Genomic DNA, 19,481 nt, shown 5'->3' with positions numbered 1-19,481 from the left:
ATCCAAAAAGCCTTAGTTAAGTATTTTATGACCTCCTTCAAATGTAAAGTACCAAAGAGAATTTCATATATGCAGAATTTTCATTAACTTGATTCTAAATTATTTTTTATGTGTTATTGCAAAAGTAACTTGAGTTTGCCATCTCAGATACAAACTTTGTAATTTGTGTGGAACATATTACAAAATATCTTTTTCATAAACCAGTAAAATATATTTGGGAATCATTTTTAAAGGTTAGTCAAAATTTTGATGTATCTATACCATATTTGTCTCAGATAATCACAGCTGCATTATTTTCATGACATTAGACCAGATACCTCCCTTTCTTTCAGATTTTGTTGTATTTGAATTGAAACACTTAAAACACTTAAAACTTCCAGCTCACACAGTATTTGCATTATGAAGTTTCCTTCTAGTTTTAAATTTAATTCATTTTACAGTCTTAGAAAGCCCAGGGTATTTCTTTGGCGTTATTTTTAAGGAAATACACAAGTGGTTTTAAAGTATATGATGAAATGTATTCATGACAGAGTGAAACTTTGCAGGCAGCTGTAAACCTCATGTAAGACTTACAAAATCTCAGCCAGGAGAGGGTTCGGGAATTCCCAGGAATGCCAATGACTTTCGCTATGTCCTATCTCAACACTTCTAGCTTCAGAAAGCAGTAGTTTTATTATTCAAAACAAAATACTTGGCTTCACAGCAAATTGGAAAAACACAAACCAAGTCATGCATTTTGCTTGAAATCCCCCAGTGGCTCACTCCCTCTCTCACACTAAGAACTGGTACAATCTTAAGGCTTTGTTTGGCCCCCATCTGAATGTGGACGGGCACTCCTTGCTCTGGGTGGAGGTAGGCCTGAATCAGGCTACGGGGTTGAACCTCACATTCAGTCCACTTGCTTGCTTGAGTGCCATGTCCCTTGCGCACGTGGAGAACCCCTGTAATGATCTCTTATATTCTACATGACCTTCGCTTCCTCCCTCACTATTTCCTTCCCAGACCCCACTTTGGACTCCTCATATCACACTTTTTTACTGTTTGTCCTTCTTGGAGTACCAGATGAGCTTGTGCCTTTGGGCTTTGCCACATGCTGTTTCTCCACCAGGACCACCCTCTGGGTAGCTGGCTTGCTCGCTTAGCTTCTTTCAGGTCTCCACTTGCATCCTGTCTCAGTGAGGTTTCTGCCCAATCACCTGATCTAGGATGACAGGCCACCCCTTCACTTTTCCTAATTGATTTTACTACACATCAATCATCACCAGCTTTTTCATAAAGTTTTAATTGTTTATCATGAGTTTTTTCCTCCCCTTTTTGTATGTAAGTTTCATGAGGGCCTAGATTTTTGGGGAGTCTGTATCATTTATTTGCTTTATCCCCAGAGCCTAGAACAGTGCCTGGCATGCAGGAGATAAGCATAGCATACTCAATACCAACTCGTCAATAAAGGAAAGAATAAGTACTTACTGAATGAATGAAAAATAGCACCTGTTGCCTAGTATTATGATGGTTCTACTCCTTGAAGGTAGGGGTTTGTATCTCACTACTCCAATCTCCCAGAATCCTAAGATTCTGTATATATAGTAAATACTGGCTGAATAAACTTAAGAGAAAAGTCATACCTTTAACCAAAGCTGCCCTCTTCAGAGCTGAAGCAATGGAACGAAACTGTGAGTGAGTTCTATCTCCCAGGGAAAGAGCGTAAGCTGCAATAGCCAATGTGAAGGTGCTCTTGGCTTGGAGACTGTTTTCAAGCAGGAAGTTCTCAGCTTTCATTAGAGCTGTGCTGACTTTCTGAAAACAAGAACAGAAGACACCCAAACTTCTTGGTCAAGCATCAGGCTGCTGGCTCCTGGGAGCCACCCTCAGGGGACACCATCCTGACAGGGCAGAGGCTGGAAACAGGACTGACCGCATGGAAGTGCACAGCACGTCTGGGAGGAAGCAGAGGTCCATCACCCAAAGCACGATGGGCCTGTTCCAATTAGGACAAACCTTTGGCTTCTGACCTCCTTCATTTGGAAGGTTTGTGCCTTTGGTTTTTGATCCCAATGTCAGGCCTGGCTTCCAGGAAGATGTACAAGGCATAGATACAACTTCTAGCATTCCTCTCAGCATAGCTGAGATGGGCTCATCATGGGTTCAGGAGGTGTTATATTAAAAAAATCAGAAAAGGAGCCCATATGCCAAAATAGCTTTCAATTCTAAGAATCCCTGTGAGAAGAGTCCCTGTCGTTTTGCCCTAGCTGTTCTGGAGAGTGGGTTAGCAGAAGGCCTGATGTGTCAACTCTGCATGTGCCCGCTGCTCACGTGACCCGACCCCCTTGGTTCCAAATTGTTATCCCAGGCTCTGGGATGCAGTCCTGGTTGATTATTAGTTTTTGAAGTTCTATTGTTTTTATTTGAGAGGTAGAGATCACACACACGCACACAGCTCTTCTCTGCTGCCTCACTCTCCATATTCCTGCAGTGGCTGCATTGAGGAGCTATGACTACTACCACTCACTCACCCCCGTGAATGGAGGCTCCCAGCTCCTCGAGCCATCACCACTGCTTTCCAGGACCCACTCTGGAGGATATGATTGGAGTCAGGCTCCAGAAGCAGAACGAAGCTGAATTCCAGATACTCTAAGGTGGGATGGCAATGTCTTAACTTCTAGGAAAAATGCCACTTCCTTGTTATTTTACTTTTAGTATAAATACCAATGCTTTCCAAAAAAACCCATAACTTTGAAAAATGGTTTTGTTTTGTGGTTCCTGTCTTGCTATTCCCCTTGAATTTTCACAACTTCGTTCTGTATCCTGGTTTGAAGGCAGCATCTGATTGATTTTGCACGTGCAGGTGAGAGTATTTAACATTGGATCAAGGAATTACCTCTTCCCAGGCCATCCCAATCCCCCCATCCCCTACCAGCTCAACTTCTAGGCAAACAAAACAGTACAACCCAATGAAGCGAGCCTATTACTGTACATCCTCAACTCTTGACGCATAAAGAGGGACTCCACTATAGAATAACAGCAACACATACAGTAAGACCCAGCAGAAGTGAGAGAGGGACGCTAAGGACACTGGCTCATTTTCCCATCATAGTCCTGGTTGCTGGTTGTAGTCTCAGCTTCCCAGTTTAGTAGCCCATGACATGGAGCAATCAAATTCACCTTTCTCAGAAGTCTTAGTGTTCTCAAGTCAAGCAGGTCAGGCTATGGTTAATCTTCAATCCCTATGACATTTCTGAAATCCTTTCATCCTGGGGCTTAAAGCTACTTTCAAGCAATGTGAAAAGAAGGAAAAGAAGCGTTGCAGACAAAGTGTCTTCTGGACAGTGGCCCCTTCCAGTATTTAGTACAGAAAACATAAGTGCTAGAAAGAGAAGAAAGAAAAAAGGCTCTTACCACCAGGGGGCATACGTCGTAAGCCTTTCTAATTCCAATCACTGTAAAGGCTGTAAGATACAAGGAGTTCTCTCTGGCTTCTGCAGGCAAGGTACCCTAAAAACAAACAAGTTTTAAAGGTAAGGGAACAGATATCTTTAAAGTGAAGTGTTGTGGTCCTAGTGTCTATTGTGTGCTTGATTGCCGACTCCTGCCATTCATGTACTTGAGCTGGACAGCTTCCTGGCATTCTTTACCTCTGTGACTGTAGGAGTTCATTTCTCCTTCCCAAGGTCCCTTACCATTTAGTTCTCGGTGGCTCCAAAGCGTCGGATGATCCACCTTTCCTTCTAATTCAAAATAACAGACATAACAAATGTGTGGGGAAATGCTAAAATCACTAATAATTAGGCGAATGCAAAGTAAGACCTCAGTGAATTTACCATATATCCACTAAAATGACTACTACAAATTCAAGGTAAAAAGAGCTGTCAAGAAAATGGAGAAAAGAGAAGCACTGAACTTTGTTGGTAGGAATATAAGTACAGGCATTATGGAAAACAGTATGAGCATTCCTCAAAGAATTACAAATATAGCTACCATATAGGTCAGTGATTTCACTTTTGGTTACACAGCCAAGGGAAATGAATTCAGTATATTGAAGAGACATCTGCACTCCCAGATTCTATAGCCAAGATAAGCTAGCAGCCTAAATATCCATCAATGGATGATGGGGGGGAAAAAGGAAACACACACACACACCAGAACACTTACTCAGTCTTAAAACAGAAAGAGCTCCTGTCATGTGTGACAATATAGATGAACCCAGAGGACACTATACATAATCTAAAGAAGTTGAACTCACAGAAGCAGAAAATAAAAAGGAGGCTGGGAATGGGAGGATGATGGCAAGGATGTTGGTCAAAGGATGAAAAATTTTAATATAGCCAAGAACAAATCAGGAGATCCATGATATATCATGATGACTATGATTAATAACAACATATTCTATGGTACTTGAAGATTACTGAAAGAGTTGATTTTAAATGTTATCACAGGGCCCAGCGCGGTAGCCCAGAGCCTAAAGTCCTTGCCTTGCACACGTCAGGATCCCATATGGGTGCTGGTTTGTGTCCCAGCGGCCCCACATCCCATCCAGCTCCCTGCTTGTGGCCTGGGAAAGCAGTTGAGAACAGCCCCAAGCCTTGAGACCCTGCACCCGCATGGGAGACCCAGAGGAAGCCCTGGGCTCCTGACTTTGGATCAGTTTCATTCAGGCTGTTGTGACCACTTGAGTGAATCAGTGGATGGAAGATCTTTCTATCTCTCCTCCTCTCTGTGTATTTGACTTTCCAATAAAAATAAATCTTTTTTAAAATGTTATAAAAAAAACCCACTAGTGATTAGTATATTAGGTAATACATATGTTCATTAGCTCATTTTGCTCTTTAATATCACAAATAAATACAATTTTAATTTTCAACTAAAAGAAAAAGGATGGTATTAACCCTGTAAGTGCCAGGTATGCTGTCTGCTCTACATGAAGTGCTCTTCCTGCTTCCTTCAGCACTTCACTCCCAGAGCCTGGTCAATTCATTTAATTAATTTACTCAGTCTAGATTAACTCTGCTGTTAACCTAGGATGTCCCTTATCTGACCTCTAGTGAACTTCCTGTTTGCTTATTCACAGAGGGAGTTTCTTAATTTTGTTTCTTTCTCATAATAGGATGAGAATGCAACACAAACTTGTATGGAAATAAAACTATTGCTAATGTGTACAATTGGTTTCCTTACCTGCAGTTTTATTGGTTGATAGTTGGAATTTTCCCTGAAAGATCCATTTTCTAATTGACAATTCTCAATCAGCCAATATAAAGAATTACAAATTGAATTTCTGTTGTGCTCTACATATTTATTCACTTGTCCAAGCACTCTTAAAGCAAAAGCTGTTAACCTTTAAGATAAAATCAAGCAAACATTCAGAGAATTGAATCTCTTTTAACTTTTGATTCATAAGGTCTGTCAATTAACTAGCTCTCAATCTGTAAAAGAAAGTGTCATTTTAAACATAAAATTCCTTTACTATGCAAGAAAATCTATATTGTAAAATAAACAAACTTTATACACTTTACATAAACTTTAAAAACAAAGAAAAGAAAAAAACATAAAATTCCAAAGTAACCCACCACTTTAAAAGAGAACGGAAAATTTGGGGGGAGATCTCCAAAATGTTCAAACAAATGTGGAAGCACATCTTCATAATTACAGCATTGTTAGCCAACACACAAGCTAAAAAGTGATTCCTGATTATACAAACATTCCCTACAGTTAAAAAATAATAGAGGTGAAGCATATTAGAGGCACATATTTACTCATAAATACAAGATACGGAGGCATAACATCATGAAATTCTGGATTGTGAAATTTGTACGAGCTGTGACACACAAACCCGTGTCTGTGGCTTTAATCCCAGTTCCCAACATCCCCAGAATTGTTTACATTGCTTCCTCAAGCTCTGCATCGAAGCAGAACTTGCCATATCACAAGAAATCTTTGTTTTCTATCACTTTAGTTGATTCATCTTGTTTATTTGAGCGTTAGACTGACAGAATGCCTCACACCTCTGCAGCAGTCAGAGAGGGAGCAAGCTGATGCCAGGAAGTGGGACGTAAATTTGAATCTCCCAAGAGAGTGTCAGGGACCCAAGTGCTTGAGTCTCCACCTGCTGCCTCCCAGGGTGCACATATGCAGGAAGCTAGAATTGGAAGTGGAGCTAGGATGCAAGTCCAGGCATGCTGACATGGGATGCAGGTATCCAAAACACTGCCCAACCTGATGTACATAATACTGGTCCTCACAAAAAGAAATTGCAAGGATTGTGATTGCTCAGCCAAGACATTTTGAGCTTCTACTAATATTCTTCATGGGATTGCACCCCAAACTCCCACGAGGGGCTCTTTACTCTCCTGCTGCCCAAGAGCCTGCCACTCTCAGCTTCTCACACATCCAGGACTCAGGCTACTTGATTTCCCTTTACTTTTAAAGTTTATTTTTGCTTTCATTGTTTCTTAAATGTATATTTTTGAGAGAGAGAGAGGTATCTACTATATACTGCTTCTCTTCACAATTCCTGCAGCAGCTGGGACTGGGCCAGGCTCAAGTCAGACACCAGCACTCCACCAAGGTCTCCCACACAGGTGGCAAGGAACTAAGTGCCTGAGCCTTCACCCACTGCTTCCTGGGCTGCACTTTAGTAGGAAGCTGGAACTGGTAGTGGAGCTGGGATTCCAATCTGGGCACTCCGATATATGGCATAGTTTTTTTTTAAGGTTTATTTTTAAAATTTTTATTGGAAAGGTGGATATACAGAGAGGAGAGACAGAGAGGAAGATCTCCCATCCGATGAGTCACTCCCCAAGTGAGCACAACAGCTGGTGCTATGCCGATCCGAAGCCAGGATCCAGGAACTTCATTCCAGGTCTCCCATGCGGGTCCAGGGTCCCAAAGCTTTGGGCCATCCTCGACTGCTTTCCCAGGCCACAAACAGGGAGCTCGATGGGAAGCGGGGCCGCCGGGATTAGAACCGGTGCCCATATGGGATCCCGGGAGTGCAAGGCAAGGACCTTAACCACTGCGCCACCACGCCGGGCCCAATATATGGCATGGTTGTAACATTAAATACTACATGGCAACAAAAAGCAATGTGCTGCATCTACCTATATTGCAAGGTCTAAAAAAAATAAAGATTAGAGGAAAAATACAAGTTGCAGAACAATAAGTTCAATATAATGCTGTTTATAACCATGCTAATTCATATACACATTTACATATATATTTTAAACTGATTGGGAGGGATGCACAATCTCGTGATAGTGAACATCCTTGGGATGGGAGTAAACAGAAATTCAGTGGAGGCTTGGGGTTAAACATAAAATCCAAGCTATTCTGTAATTTTTTTCTTTGTTAGAAAAGAGTAGGCTCATATGAGGAATGTCATTAATTTAAAGTCATGCTAGTATCAGCGATATTTGTACTTCTTGCTTCTTTTATACATTTCCCAAAATGTTTTTGAAGATGTTCAAGTGCTAGCCATTTTCTTCTTCATGTAAGATTTCTTTCCAGAAACTTGCGGATCTAGCACTCAGATGTTCATCTATTCCTGGCTGAACACCACCCACTCAGTCTTGCACCAAATTCTTGAACAGCTCTGGGTGTTACCTAGAGGTTTTCCTGTCTTGCAGGTTTCTGTCCTGCAGGCACCTATTTCCTAGCTCCCGTTAGAGCGGATTCCAATCTGCCTTGACCCCATCCCGATCCCTGCTTTATCCCCTAGTTGGCACATATGAGGTTCCCATGTATTTTAAAATGTGCATCTACGCCTGGTCGGATCCAGTTTGGAGTCCTAAAAGAAGTGGAGATATCAGCAAGGACTGCTGATGTTGGCTGGCTTGGTGGCAGGTAGAGTGTAGGGTACTGCTCTGCACTGACTGAGGAGATGGAGAAGTGTATTGGAGAAACACTTTCGTGTGGATTGTGTGTGAAGAACCTCCGGCTTCCAGGCTGGGAAAAAATGTGGAGCCAGAGGTAGGACTTAAAGCATATGGGCAATTAAAGTCAGGGGCAAAGATGAAGTTGCATGTGGAGAGATTACAGAAAATTCAAAATGGCCAAGAAAGCAAGCCTGGGACCTCTAGGTAAAGGACAAAAATCTGTTCCGCAGGCACTAGGAATACTTGGAGCATATGTTGCTGTGAGGGAGGTAGATAAGAAGTGAGGTGAAAATGTCAATGATACATGCTAAGGAGAAAAGGAATGTAGCAGAGATGACTATGACATATTGGATAGAACAGGTCCTAAATAGCCCCCAACAGCTGGAGCTGGGTCAGTCTGAAGCTGGGATCCAGGAGAGCTTTTTGAGTCTCCCAATGTAGGTTCAGGGGCCCAAGCCTCTAGGCCATCTTCCACTGCTTTCCCAGGTCATCAGCAGGGAGCTGGATTGGAAGTGGAGCAGCTGGGACCCAAAATGGTGCCGTTATGGGATGCCATGAAGCAGGCAGGGGATTATTAGCCCGTGAAACCACTGCGCTAGCCCCCAGGATAATTTTGAAGGTAAACTTAAATGTATTTACTGAATCAGATGTGGATCCTAAGAGAAAGGGAGGCGTGAAGGATGCCTGGCCTTTTAGCCTGGGTGATTGGATGCATGGAGTATCCATAACGGTTGTTAGCCTTCACTCAACCGCTGTAGAAACACACAAAACCTTCGACTTACCAAGTGCTCGCACTTGCTCCCTTCCACATGCTGTAAGAATGGTCGGCGTTTCTGTAGGACAAGACACTCACTATGCCTAGGAGGCACAAAAAAGAGAACACAGTGTTTTACTCCCCTCCCGCCCCACCTAAAGAACTCATGAGCAGTCCTGTGGGAACAGCAAGCTTGCTCTGGTGTTGGGCAACACACACAGATGCTCTGTGGCCAACCTGGAACGTCTCGAAGGAAGTGTACAAATTGCTTAAATTGGGAATTTACCCAACAGAACATTCTGCTCTCATTCAAAGATCAGGGAAGGACCGTATTGAGTCTGGAATGCAAGTGCCTTAATTCTCAGCCAGGTCTTTGGTAAGTTAAGCCAAAATGTTTCTACAATAATATTTGTTATAGTAGCAGAATCTACCTTACGATTTTTTTTTTTTTTGGATAAGGTGTTTTTCCAAAGAAGATTTTATGTAACACATAACAACTTAATTCTTTGTTTAAAATCACTAGATTTTTATGTAAAAAAATATATTTTTACCTTCTTTCATTTTTTTCTTCAGGTTCTGTTTTTTAGTATGTGAGTCAGAAAACATATTCCAATGATTTCCTGTTTCCAGGTAGTGGAAAACATAGAATACTGGGGCCACGCACATCAGCTCCGCCTCCGCACTGCCCTTGGGGAGATGGGTTAGGATGTTGATGCCTTCCTGACTTAGAACTGCAGACAGGACCTCTCCTATAAGTAGTCCTGAAACAAGAAAGAAATCACAACAGGCACAATCACTTTCTGTCAACTTCCAACAGGATGCTTAAAGCAAAAGGGCAGTCATGTCTATCCTTAATTAGCCAGTTGACTTGCTTCTTAAGATGTCATTGAGTCTGGAGAGCAGCCTTGAAGACTCTGAATCCACAGGTGAGACTTGCTAGCCTTCAGGTCTGTGAGAAATAAATTCTGTTCTTTAGAAATGACTCACTCTCGGGTACTTTGTTACAACAATGTAAAGGGCTGAAATCAAATCCTTTGGGTCCAGGAGTTTGGCAGAGTGTTTCTGTTCTCTTGGCATTGTTTGGCTCAGGATTGGTTGGCCACTAAGACCAAGGAAAGTTCTTTAAGTGTAGAAGCAGCTGCACTCCCACTTTAGTAGACTCACTGGGCCAGAGACAGCCTCCACCTTCTGTGGTAAGATAACGAATCTCCATTGAGATCAGGTCAGCGGAAAAAGATGGTTAGAAAAGTGAGTAAGCCTTTGAAGCTGGGGCTGGGTGAGAGTTTTAGGGGTAGGAAACTCCTAGAGGTATGTATGCTACTGATCCGAGAAACAAAAATAGATAATCAAGAAAATACTTATGTTTTCTTTGAAGCACAGAGTAAAATAAAAAATAAGAAAGCATTTATTAAATTACCTTTTACACTCAAAATCCGTTGGACATTTGTTTTGGGGACCAAATCTAATGGTATTCTATATGGGAACTCCTTTCGTCTGCTAATGACACCTGAAATATATATATTAAAAAATTGATTTACAGAGTTCCTAGGGGGAGACCACTGACAGGTTATTTGTAACTTGCTTACTTTCAAAGCATTGTTCAAAATAAAAGGCTCTCTTAAAGTAACACTATCACAATTTTACAAGAAAGTTAAAAATTCATGAGTATATTAAAACAAATTCCAGTCATGTATGATCTCTTTAAATAAAGTGTTAAATTTGGCTGTGTGTTTCCTAATCGTTTCAAGACATGACATAAATAGGTTCTATAAATTTTGTTTGTCAATAAAATGTAGTTTATCATTTTGTTTAAAGAGACAAAATTGTTCCTGAAACCGAAATCTAAAACTAGCTAGCATTGAGGCAGTCATTTGTGATAGTGGGTAATATGCCCCTTAGGTTACTGGCATCCCATGTCAGGGTATCTGGCTTTGAGTTCCAGCTCTACCAAGCTTATTTGAGGAGTGAACCAGAGGATGGACGATCAATCTCTCTCCCCCTGCTCGACCTGCCTATCTCTGTCTTTCAAGAAATAAATAAACCTTTTTTTAAAAAAATTAATCATCCTTATCAAGTTTTTACATAATGTGCTAGGTAAGAATATAAAGAATTTTAAAAATTATTTTTTAAAGATTCCTTTATTTTTATTGGAAAGCAAGATTTACAGAGAGCAGAGAAAGGTCCTCCATCTGGTGGTTCACTCCCCAAGTGGCTGCAATGGCTGGAGCTGAGCCTTTTTCAACCCAGGAGCCAGGAGCTCTTGCTGGGTTTCCCATGCAGATCCAGGGTCCCAAGACTTTTGGCCATCCTTACTGCTTTCCCAGGCCATAAACAGATGGGAAATGGAGCAGCTGGGGACATGAACTGGTGCCCATATGGCACTCTGGCACTTGCAAGGTGAGGGGTTAGCCATGGAGCCATCGTGTCAGGTTCAGGACTTTTTGTTAGGTGATCTTTGGACTGATGATTCTATAACAAAACATTATAAACTATTACTACCATAGAAAATGACTAACATACAGAGATGTTATGTATTTCTTACTATTTCAATGCTTTGTGTTTAAAGTTATGGAATTACTTTGTTCTTGGCACAGTTATCTATAGCATAGTAAAACCAAAAAGGGCAGTGATTTAAGAAGTGAGTTTTTGGGCCTGGCACAATGGCTTAGTGGCTAGCCCTTGCCTTGCATGCATTGGGATCCCATATGGGCGCCAGTTCTAATCCCAGCAGCCCTGCTTCCCGTCCAGCTCTCTGCTTGTGGTCTGGCAGTAGAGGATGTCTCGACACCTTGGGACCCTGCACTCATGTGGGAGACCCAAAAAGAAACTCCTGGCTTCGGATCAGCTCAACTCTGGTCATTGTGGCCCCTTGGGGGAGTGAACCAATGGAAGAGCTTTCTCTCTGTTTCTCCAACTTCTCTCTGTAAATCTGACTTTCCAATGAAAATAAATAGATAAATAAAAATCTTTTAAAATAAAGAAGTCCTAACAAAAAGATAAATTTAAAGAAGTGAATTTTTCTGTTCCTAGCTAACACTTTGAATAATAGTATTTTAATTTATGAAATACTTAAATTTCTAAAGCAAATGGACAACATATGAAAGACAAAATCATCTTGCCTACCATAAATGCCCCTGGGGTCCAGAGTAACACCGGCGTGACTTTCCCTTTTGACACCTTCTGGCTAAAAATAAAGGCATAAAACAGTCAGCAGGTGAATTAAATGGATGGAGCCTGAGTTCCTTGGAACAACAGTTCTTGACTACTTTTCCAATGGGGAAAAAAGAAAAACTATTTTTTAAAAAAGAAAAACATGTATAAATAGTTATATACATGATGAGGAATCAGACTTTCTGGACATTTGTACATGGGTCAGAACAAACACTTTTAAAAAAAATCTATTATGAGCCAAGTAATTGGCTTAAGTGTTTTTGCATGCATTTGGCTCATTTAATCTCTCCAATCTCTATGAGGTAGGTGCTACTTTAATTTCCATTTGACACGAGGTACATAACGTGCCAGAAATTGATGAAGCCAGGATCCAAAGCCAAGCTGCTCTCTCCAGGCTACGGACCCACATGCATCGGTGTAAGGGCTTCTCTTACCACCACTCGTAAGGTTTTTACTAAAGTTTCTCCTCCGAATGGAGTCTCCAGCGAGAAGTTGATGCTGTGCAGGCCGGTTTCCAGTGGCAGCACACTGAAGGTCACCAAGTGCGTGGAGGAGCCTTCCACCCTCTGGCGCACACACGCGGGAGGCCTCCTGCCCTGACGCTCACTGCCTGGGTTTCCGGACGTACAGATTCCCTCCACAGCAGACATTTTAACACAGAACTGAAACAGCAGGGGCGAAGAATGACGTCAAAAATCCTTCACCTCTAAAAAAGTGTACCTTCCACTATGTTTCTCTGGACACAGACTCTCTTCCTTGGATTCTGGGGTACAGAAGCAAGCTCATCTCAGGCATCCTGACTGTACACGCGCTGTGGTGGCACTTAGCAACAGGGAGGGATGGCTACAAACTCAGCCCTGACTCACACTGCCGAGTCAGGTTGGGGTTTCGGTTGTGTGTTAGGATCATTTCATTAGATCATCAGACCTACTTACCATCATGCCAGAAGTCCTATAGTTGTAAACAGTTCCTTTCAATTGGATCTGTTCCCCTCGGACGACAGAATATGGTATGTTCATCTCCAGGAAGACATCTTTGAATACCTTTGCCTTGAGAGTATCAGCAACGCATAGACCTTTCACCCAAAGTGAAAACAGAGTAGAGGCAAGTTAGGGAATTTCTAAAGAGCTTTGACAGTCCTCAAACATCTCACATTGGTTTTACTTCAAGGAAAACAGAATGCAAGATGATGTTTTTATCTACACTGTCATTGCACGTCTTTGGATTTTCGATTCACTATCCTTTGTTCAACAAATACTTAATTCTAGGGTATGAGAAGGTTTATCTCACCAAAGCATCAACTCTTCTTAGATTTTCTTTTTTTCTTCATTTAATGAATGTATATGGAAACCAAAATAACATGAAAACAAAACCAACAAATGGGACTGGTGTTATGGCACAGTAGGCACAGCTGCTGCCCATGACACTAGCATCCCGTATGGGCACAGGTTTGAGACTCAGTTGCTCCACTTCCAATCCAGTTCCCTGTGAATGCACCTGGGAAAGCAGAACAAGGTAGTTCAAGTTCTTGTGCCCCTAAACCCATGTGAGAGATCTGGAAGAGGCTGCAGGTTCCTGGCTTCAGCCTGGCCCAGCTCTAGTCATTGTAGCCATTTGGGGGAGTGACCCAGTTGCTGGAAGACCTCTCTCTCTCTGTCTTCTTCTCTCTTTCCTTTCACCCCACCCCCATGTACTCTGCCTTTTAAATAAAAAATAGATGTAAAAAATAAATGAGTAATATAAAGTAAAAGGTTTATTTAAAAAAGGTACTGTTACTCCAAGAGCATTAGCTCAAGAAGGAAGATGTATGTTTGTTCCTAATTGTCCTCAAACTCCCAAAGACTGAGAAAAGCAAAGGAAAATAGACACTTGACATTAGAATTTGTAGATTTATAGCTAGTACAAGAACAAAAAAATCAATATGTCAAATATATGGTTATAGTCAAGTCTTCTGGTAATATAAAAAGAATGTATATATATACATATATATATATTTAAATTCTTTATTTTTCATGATAAAATTTCTTAGGCTCAGGGATTTCCTCTTTTACCCTCCTCATTCTCTCTCCCCCAACATTTTCTCCTATATTGAAACAATAGTTTGTCCCTCAAAAACTGTCACAAGTCCATCATCCTGCTATGTAAGTGCATCCTGACACTGTAGGTATAGAGAATGGTAGAAAGTCCAGCAGTCCAACCAAGATATATGTAACACTTTCACTGGGAGTCCATCTTTTATTAAGAAGTAGAGATACAGGCTGTAAAATGTATGTGATTATATTTAAGCCTTCTGGTAATATATTAAAAAGAATATTTTAAAATATGTTTGATGTATGTCATGGGTAAGCTAAGTAGACAATGGTCGCTATATCTTGTTAATTAGGTTACTCCTTAAGTGAGTATATAACATAAGCTTGCTCACCACTGTCCGAAATGCCGACACCCTGAATTTCCCACGTAGTTAGAGAATCAGGTAGCACAAGCTGCAACTGGCTTCTGTAAGTTAAAAATGTTGATATTATAATATAGTGGGATACTGATGAACCCACTCTAACACAGTAACCATTAACTGCATTTTTGCTTCATATTATGTCATAGTAGAGAGACAGAAAAAAAATCACAAGACAAAATTGTAATAAGCATTAGGGAAAAACACATCAAGAAAGATGTTTGGCAAAACTCTATCCCCTGTGTTTTCAGTTATTGCACCAGCATCATGAGAATTCAAGTTTAGAAGGATGCTTTTAAAACATCGCAAAAACTGAAGCACACAAAACAAAACAAAATGTATTCATTCTAAAATAAGGATGCAAAGTCAGGAATCTTAACATTGCTCATAAAAATTATACAACCAATAATTTCTGATCACAATTAAGTTTATGTATTTATTTATTACTATAGTCCATCAATTGTGTCAGTGCTAAAGCCAAATACTGCTCATATAGCACTAGTAAGATACAGTCTTGACTTCAAGCAACTTACAGTTTAGTGGAAGAAATAATGGCATAAATACATTTTGCTATGTCGTAATGACTGGATCACTAAGTCACTAAGAGGGTTCAGTGGCAGTGTGCCTTCATCCAATACACTTATTTTTGACTCTGTACAAAAGGGATCCTCAACCAGGTGCTGCACATAAGACAGAAAGCTGAGTAACAAACACCACGTGGGAGACAGGCAAGCCAACAGGCCCATAAGGTCCTGTGTGATTCACGCGTCAGGGCTAATTGAGAGGGAACGAACTCAATCAGACAGGGTAGGATGCTAAAAAGCTTTACCAGTGAAAGTTCCAGCTAATGAACAGTGTCAGATGAAATGGACAAGGGTGGAGGAAGAATGACCAGGGACAGAGGAAGGTCAGGACAGGATGATCCAAGAGGCTCTGGATGTGGTACCTGGAGTTTTATCGGAAAGCCAATATCTGCAGCCGACCTCCAAAGCAAGAGGCTCGAGGAATCAAGAGCCTTCACTGTTGGTATAGCGGATACAGTCCACAAAAATGTGTTGAATAAAAGGCTTTAGTAAGAAAAGAGCTCAAGAAACTTTCTTTTTGTTTTATAAATGTCTTAGAGTACAGCTATTCTAGGATGAAACCGGCTATTTGATATAGTCTATACACATAGTTGTGTGCAGTGAATGCGTGCTAAAGTGAAATAAATTAAAATAGTACAATAAAATAGTACCTTCTTTCACCAATAACCAGAGCAAAATAAAAGCATGAAGCAAACAAAACAAACTTGAGCAAACTGTAGGATCATCTTAACCCCTCGGTAGTAAGCAACTATTGGGAAATGGGCAGATGATACTTGCGTTTTCCACATGCTTTTCAGAGGAACACTGAAAGTACAATACCTTCTGGAAACCTCATGAACTTCCCACAACCAGCTTTCTGGAAAATAGCTCCGGACTTCTGGCTTATTTACTGGTAACAAGGGCATCGTATCTGGTAAAAATAGCAAATTCAGTTATAGGAAAACAACATATATTCTACTTACAGCTGAATTGTTAAATATGGTCATTAATTGATAACAAGCATTTTTCTGAACAATCAGTAAAATATTGTGTTTAGTTCTATAAACGCCTTAAGGTTTCCCCACTAATAGCATCAATAAAGCAAAGTATAAACATATCTTTAATCACTTATTTCTTAAAGTGTTAAATGTTCAAAGGCAGGCATTTAGCCTAGTGGTTAAGATGCTTGTAACTCCTGACTCCAGCTTCTTACTACTGAAGATTTGGGCAGCCAGGGGTGACGGCTCAGATAATTGGGTGCTATAGCCATCCACCTGGGAAACATGCATTGAGTTTCCATCTCCTGACTTGGGCACTAGCCAAGCTTGACTGTTGTAAGCATTTAGGGAGTGATCCAATAGATGGGAAAGCATGTTCTTTCTCTGTCTCCCAAGTAATTGTTTTTAATTTTAACTGTTATGTATTCCTGAGATTATACAGATATTGATTATGACATAATTCTAATATAATTGCAGTTGTATTAAAAAGTAGGGTGAGGAACTGATGTTGTAGCCTAACAGGTTAAGATGCTATCTGCAGGGCCTGGCGCAATGGCACAGTGGTTAAGGTCCTCGCCTTGCATGCCCGGGATCCCATATGGGCACCGGTTCTAATCCCGGCAGCCCCGCTTCCCATCCAGCTCCCTGTGGCCTGGGAAAGCAGTCGAGGACGGCCCAAAGCTTTGGGACCCTGCTCCCACATGGGAGACCTGGAAGAGGCTCCTGGCTTCGGATTGGCTCAGCTCCAGCCGTCTCAGCCACCTGAGGAGTGAATCATCAGATGGAAGATCTTCCTCTCTGTCTTTCCTCTCTATATATCCGCCTTTCCGATAAAAATTAAAAAAAAATAAATCTTTAAAGATGCTATCTGTAATGCTCACATGCCATATGGGCGTTGGTTCGAATCTTGGCTGCTTTACTTCCAATGGAGCTCCCTTTTACTGCACCTGGGCACGCAGTGGAGGATGGATCAAGTCCTTGGGCCCCTGCCACCCACATGGGAAACCTGGATGAAACTCCTGGCTTCAGCGTGGTCCAGTTCCAGCCATTGTGGTCATAGAGCTCTCCATCTCTTCACTCTCTCTGTAATGTCTTTCAAATAAATGTCTTTCTAATGTTTAATAATAATGTCTAATAAGTACCTAATGTCTAAAAATGTCTAATGTCTTTCAAATACATAAAATAAATCTTAGAAAAATAAATAAGAATTAGGGAGGTTTCATGTAATTTTTAGTCTTAACTTGGTCATTTATTTGCATTTACTTCAAGAAAAAAGACTTGTATATCAGCTTTAAAGAAAATACAGAAGATGCTATCCACACAAGATTATGGGTTACTTCTCTTGAGGCCTGAGTGTTAAAAGACATTGGGTGGACACAAGCCTACGTGTGTATAAGGGTCAGAAGAAAACTGGACACTTCTGTGTGTTGGAGCAAGGAAGCAAGCCCTGCCATTGTCTGGTAACCTGATGAGTGAGTGAGTCCAGCCCTCTTACTGGGGACAGCTTAGGGAAATCACATCTGCCCTTCACCAAGGGAACCGTGATTAGGTTCAGGCAGGAATTCCACACCTAGGAAAGCCTTCCACCCATCCAGGAACATCTTGGAAAGAACGTGGGGGGAGGGGAGAGGGGGACCACATCCAGCATCTGTCAGGCTGAGTCAGCAGCAGCAGACTCTTCCTGCTCCAGGGTCAGAGAGGACAGATGCCTAGACTTACAGAACGAGTTGGCTTTCCATTTACACTGGGTGTTGACTCCAGACTTATGCATTCTGTTCTATAGTTAGCATAACAGCGATTGCTAAAAAGGACATTTTTTTTTTCCTGGTGGGTATTTCCAAATTTTCTTTTCTCCCTTCAATTTTAAACCAAGTATGAAAACTGCATTTCTTAACAGCATGAAAATACACAAGATTCTTCATTATCAAGCAGAATTCTTCTAGAAAAGCTCAGACTCACGTAACCTTCCCAGTTGGATATTTTTATGAGACATATTAGCACGGAACTCTGTCGCGATGATGCAGCATTCATTGAAGGCGTTGACGCACTTTGGGCCTACTGTAATCCGGGCCGCTCGCTGCTCACAGCTCTCATCTTTATTAAGGTAGGCTCCATGATAACAACAAGTCTTTATCACTTTATGTTTGTATTTAGCAGCTGGAAAAATTATCATAAAAATGCCTGAGATTATACCTAGAGTCAGCACATCTCAGACTGGGTAGAAATCACAATTCTACGGCCAGATGATTCCCCTTCCCCAACACAGCCCTGGCGAATTAATTGACCAGCCGGCTCCAGCAAAGGTGAAAACGTGACCTCATCAAATGTTTCATTCTAAGTCACCTTTCATGGCTAAAGGATTTCCTACAAGAAAGCCAAATACTCATGCTATATCTTGAAACTAGCAAACTAGGGGCAATACTCTGAGTAAAATAAGTTAAATATCCAAGAATCTTCCAAGTATTTGAACACAGCTTTCAACACGATTCAAGAATTTCCTTTTTCAAGCTCTATGTAATGCTATTTTTTCCAAACATTTCTTAACATGTGGGGTGTGGAGTTCAGGAGTAGCCTCATCTAAAGTTGTAAAGATTAAGCAGCTCCTCTTTTTCCAAATGGCTAGAATTTAAAATTAAGCTCAAAATTAAAATAACTCTTATCCAAATATTATCTTATTAATAATAATTATTAATTGGACACAGGTCATTGACTCCAGTATGGTGTTCTTTACTATAACATGACCTATGATCATATTACCATTGAAATAATTCTTTTAAAATAATTTCCTTTATACCTATTTTCAAAATGATACCCAAATGCTATTGGCTTGTTAAATATATAAAGTAGAAGAAGAAACTGATTTCTAGATATATGCTAAAGTTTATTAGATTGTGAATTTTATCAGCATGAAAGAATATGATTTTTGACTACCAGATGAAGCTTGTGACAAATAAAGGTTAATATTTTATATTCTAGAAATAAAACTAATAAAGACCTATTTTCTTCCAATTAAAGGTTTGGCAAATGAACTGGATTGACCTTCTGAGGGAGGTGAAGTAGACATCCGTTTCTTCCTTTCTTTTCACCCATCATATTGGAATTAGGGGGAAATTACACAGAGTTTTACTTTCTCCCTCTTATGAGGAAAATGACCACACTCTTCTTACAATTAAATGAAATCTGAGAGTACCTGCTTTATTTATTTTCTCTAGGAGTGTTCTTTTTGGCCTGAGGATTTCTTTACAAGGTACATCTGTTAAAAAAAAGAGAGAGCGAGGGATTAAAAAAAAAGGGAGAGAAAGAAGATAAAAACCGTAAAAAATTAGTTTCATGAAATTACTTAAGTATTCATGAAATTAAGCATTAATCCCCAAGTCAGTCATTCAATACAGGGACATGAGAGCCTCTTTGTGGTTGGGCATTTAGTACCGCTCATCTTAGTGTTCTCTGCTTGATCTTAATGGTACTCGGCATCTAGAGTCATGCAGCTTGATTTGTTTCATCTGAATTCGGTTTTGAATCCTGCACCTCTTTGACTCACTGAGTACTGAGAAACACCTAAGAATGTGGAGTAATAAGTTTCTGTTGAGTATGCTATTTTCTTATTACAGGCTCTTTCTGTTATATTACAAACATGCTGTGAGTCACAATATGAAGTATGAACATGAATATCTTTGAAATTAT

At 40.7% G+C, this 19,481-nt stretch overlaps 1 protein-coding gene across 2 annotated transcripts in view; it reads right to left on the bottom strand.

The window, feature by feature from the left end:
- The window catches only part of C5 (complement C5), a 71,136-nt gene that overhangs the window by 23,235 nt on the left and 28,420 nt on the right, over positions 1 to 19,481 (bottom strand). For both annotated transcript variants that reach the window (XM_040963134.1, XM_040963133.1), the window contains 13 exons: positions 18,988 to 19,050; positions 17,757 to 17,954; positions 15,640 to 15,730; positions 14,210 to 14,283; positions 12,723 to 12,862; positions 12,222 to 12,449; positions 11,740 to 11,800; positions 10,034 to 10,123; positions 9,168 to 9,377; positions 8,645 to 8,720; positions 5,167 to 5,326; positions 3,394 to 3,489; positions 1,623 to 1,794 (listed from right to left, as the gene is read on the bottom strand). In XM_040963134.1, the coding sequence (XP_040819068.1) occupies positions 1,623 to 1,794; positions 3,394 to 3,489; positions 5,167 to 5,326; positions 8,645 to 8,720; positions 9,168 to 9,377; positions 10,034 to 10,123; positions 11,740 to 11,800; positions 12,222 to 12,449; positions 12,723 to 12,862; positions 14,210 to 14,283; positions 15,640 to 15,730; positions 17,757 to 17,954; positions 18,988 to 19,050 (1,659 nt within the window). The remainder of the gene's footprint in view (positions 1 to 1,622; positions 1,795 to 3,393; positions 3,490 to 5,166; positions 5,327 to 8,644; positions 8,721 to 9,167; positions 9,378 to 10,033; positions 10,124 to 11,739; positions 11,801 to 12,221; positions 12,450 to 12,722; positions 12,863 to 14,209; positions 14,284 to 15,639; positions 15,731 to 17,756; positions 17,955 to 18,987; positions 19,051 to 19,481) is intronic.

Source organism: Ochotona curzoniae, unplaced genomic scaffold, assembly GCF_017591425.1.
Source record: "Ochotona curzoniae isolate NIBS_2020 unplaced genomic scaffold, NIBS_Ocur_1.0 scaffold_3208, whole genome shotgun sequence".
Taxonomy (NCBI): domain Eukaryota; kingdom Metazoa; phylum Chordata; class Mammalia; order Lagomorpha; family Ochotonidae; genus Ochotona; species Ochotona curzoniae.
Note: the sequence above shows the minus strand (reverse complement) of the source record. Positions and strands in the feature narration are given on the sequence as shown.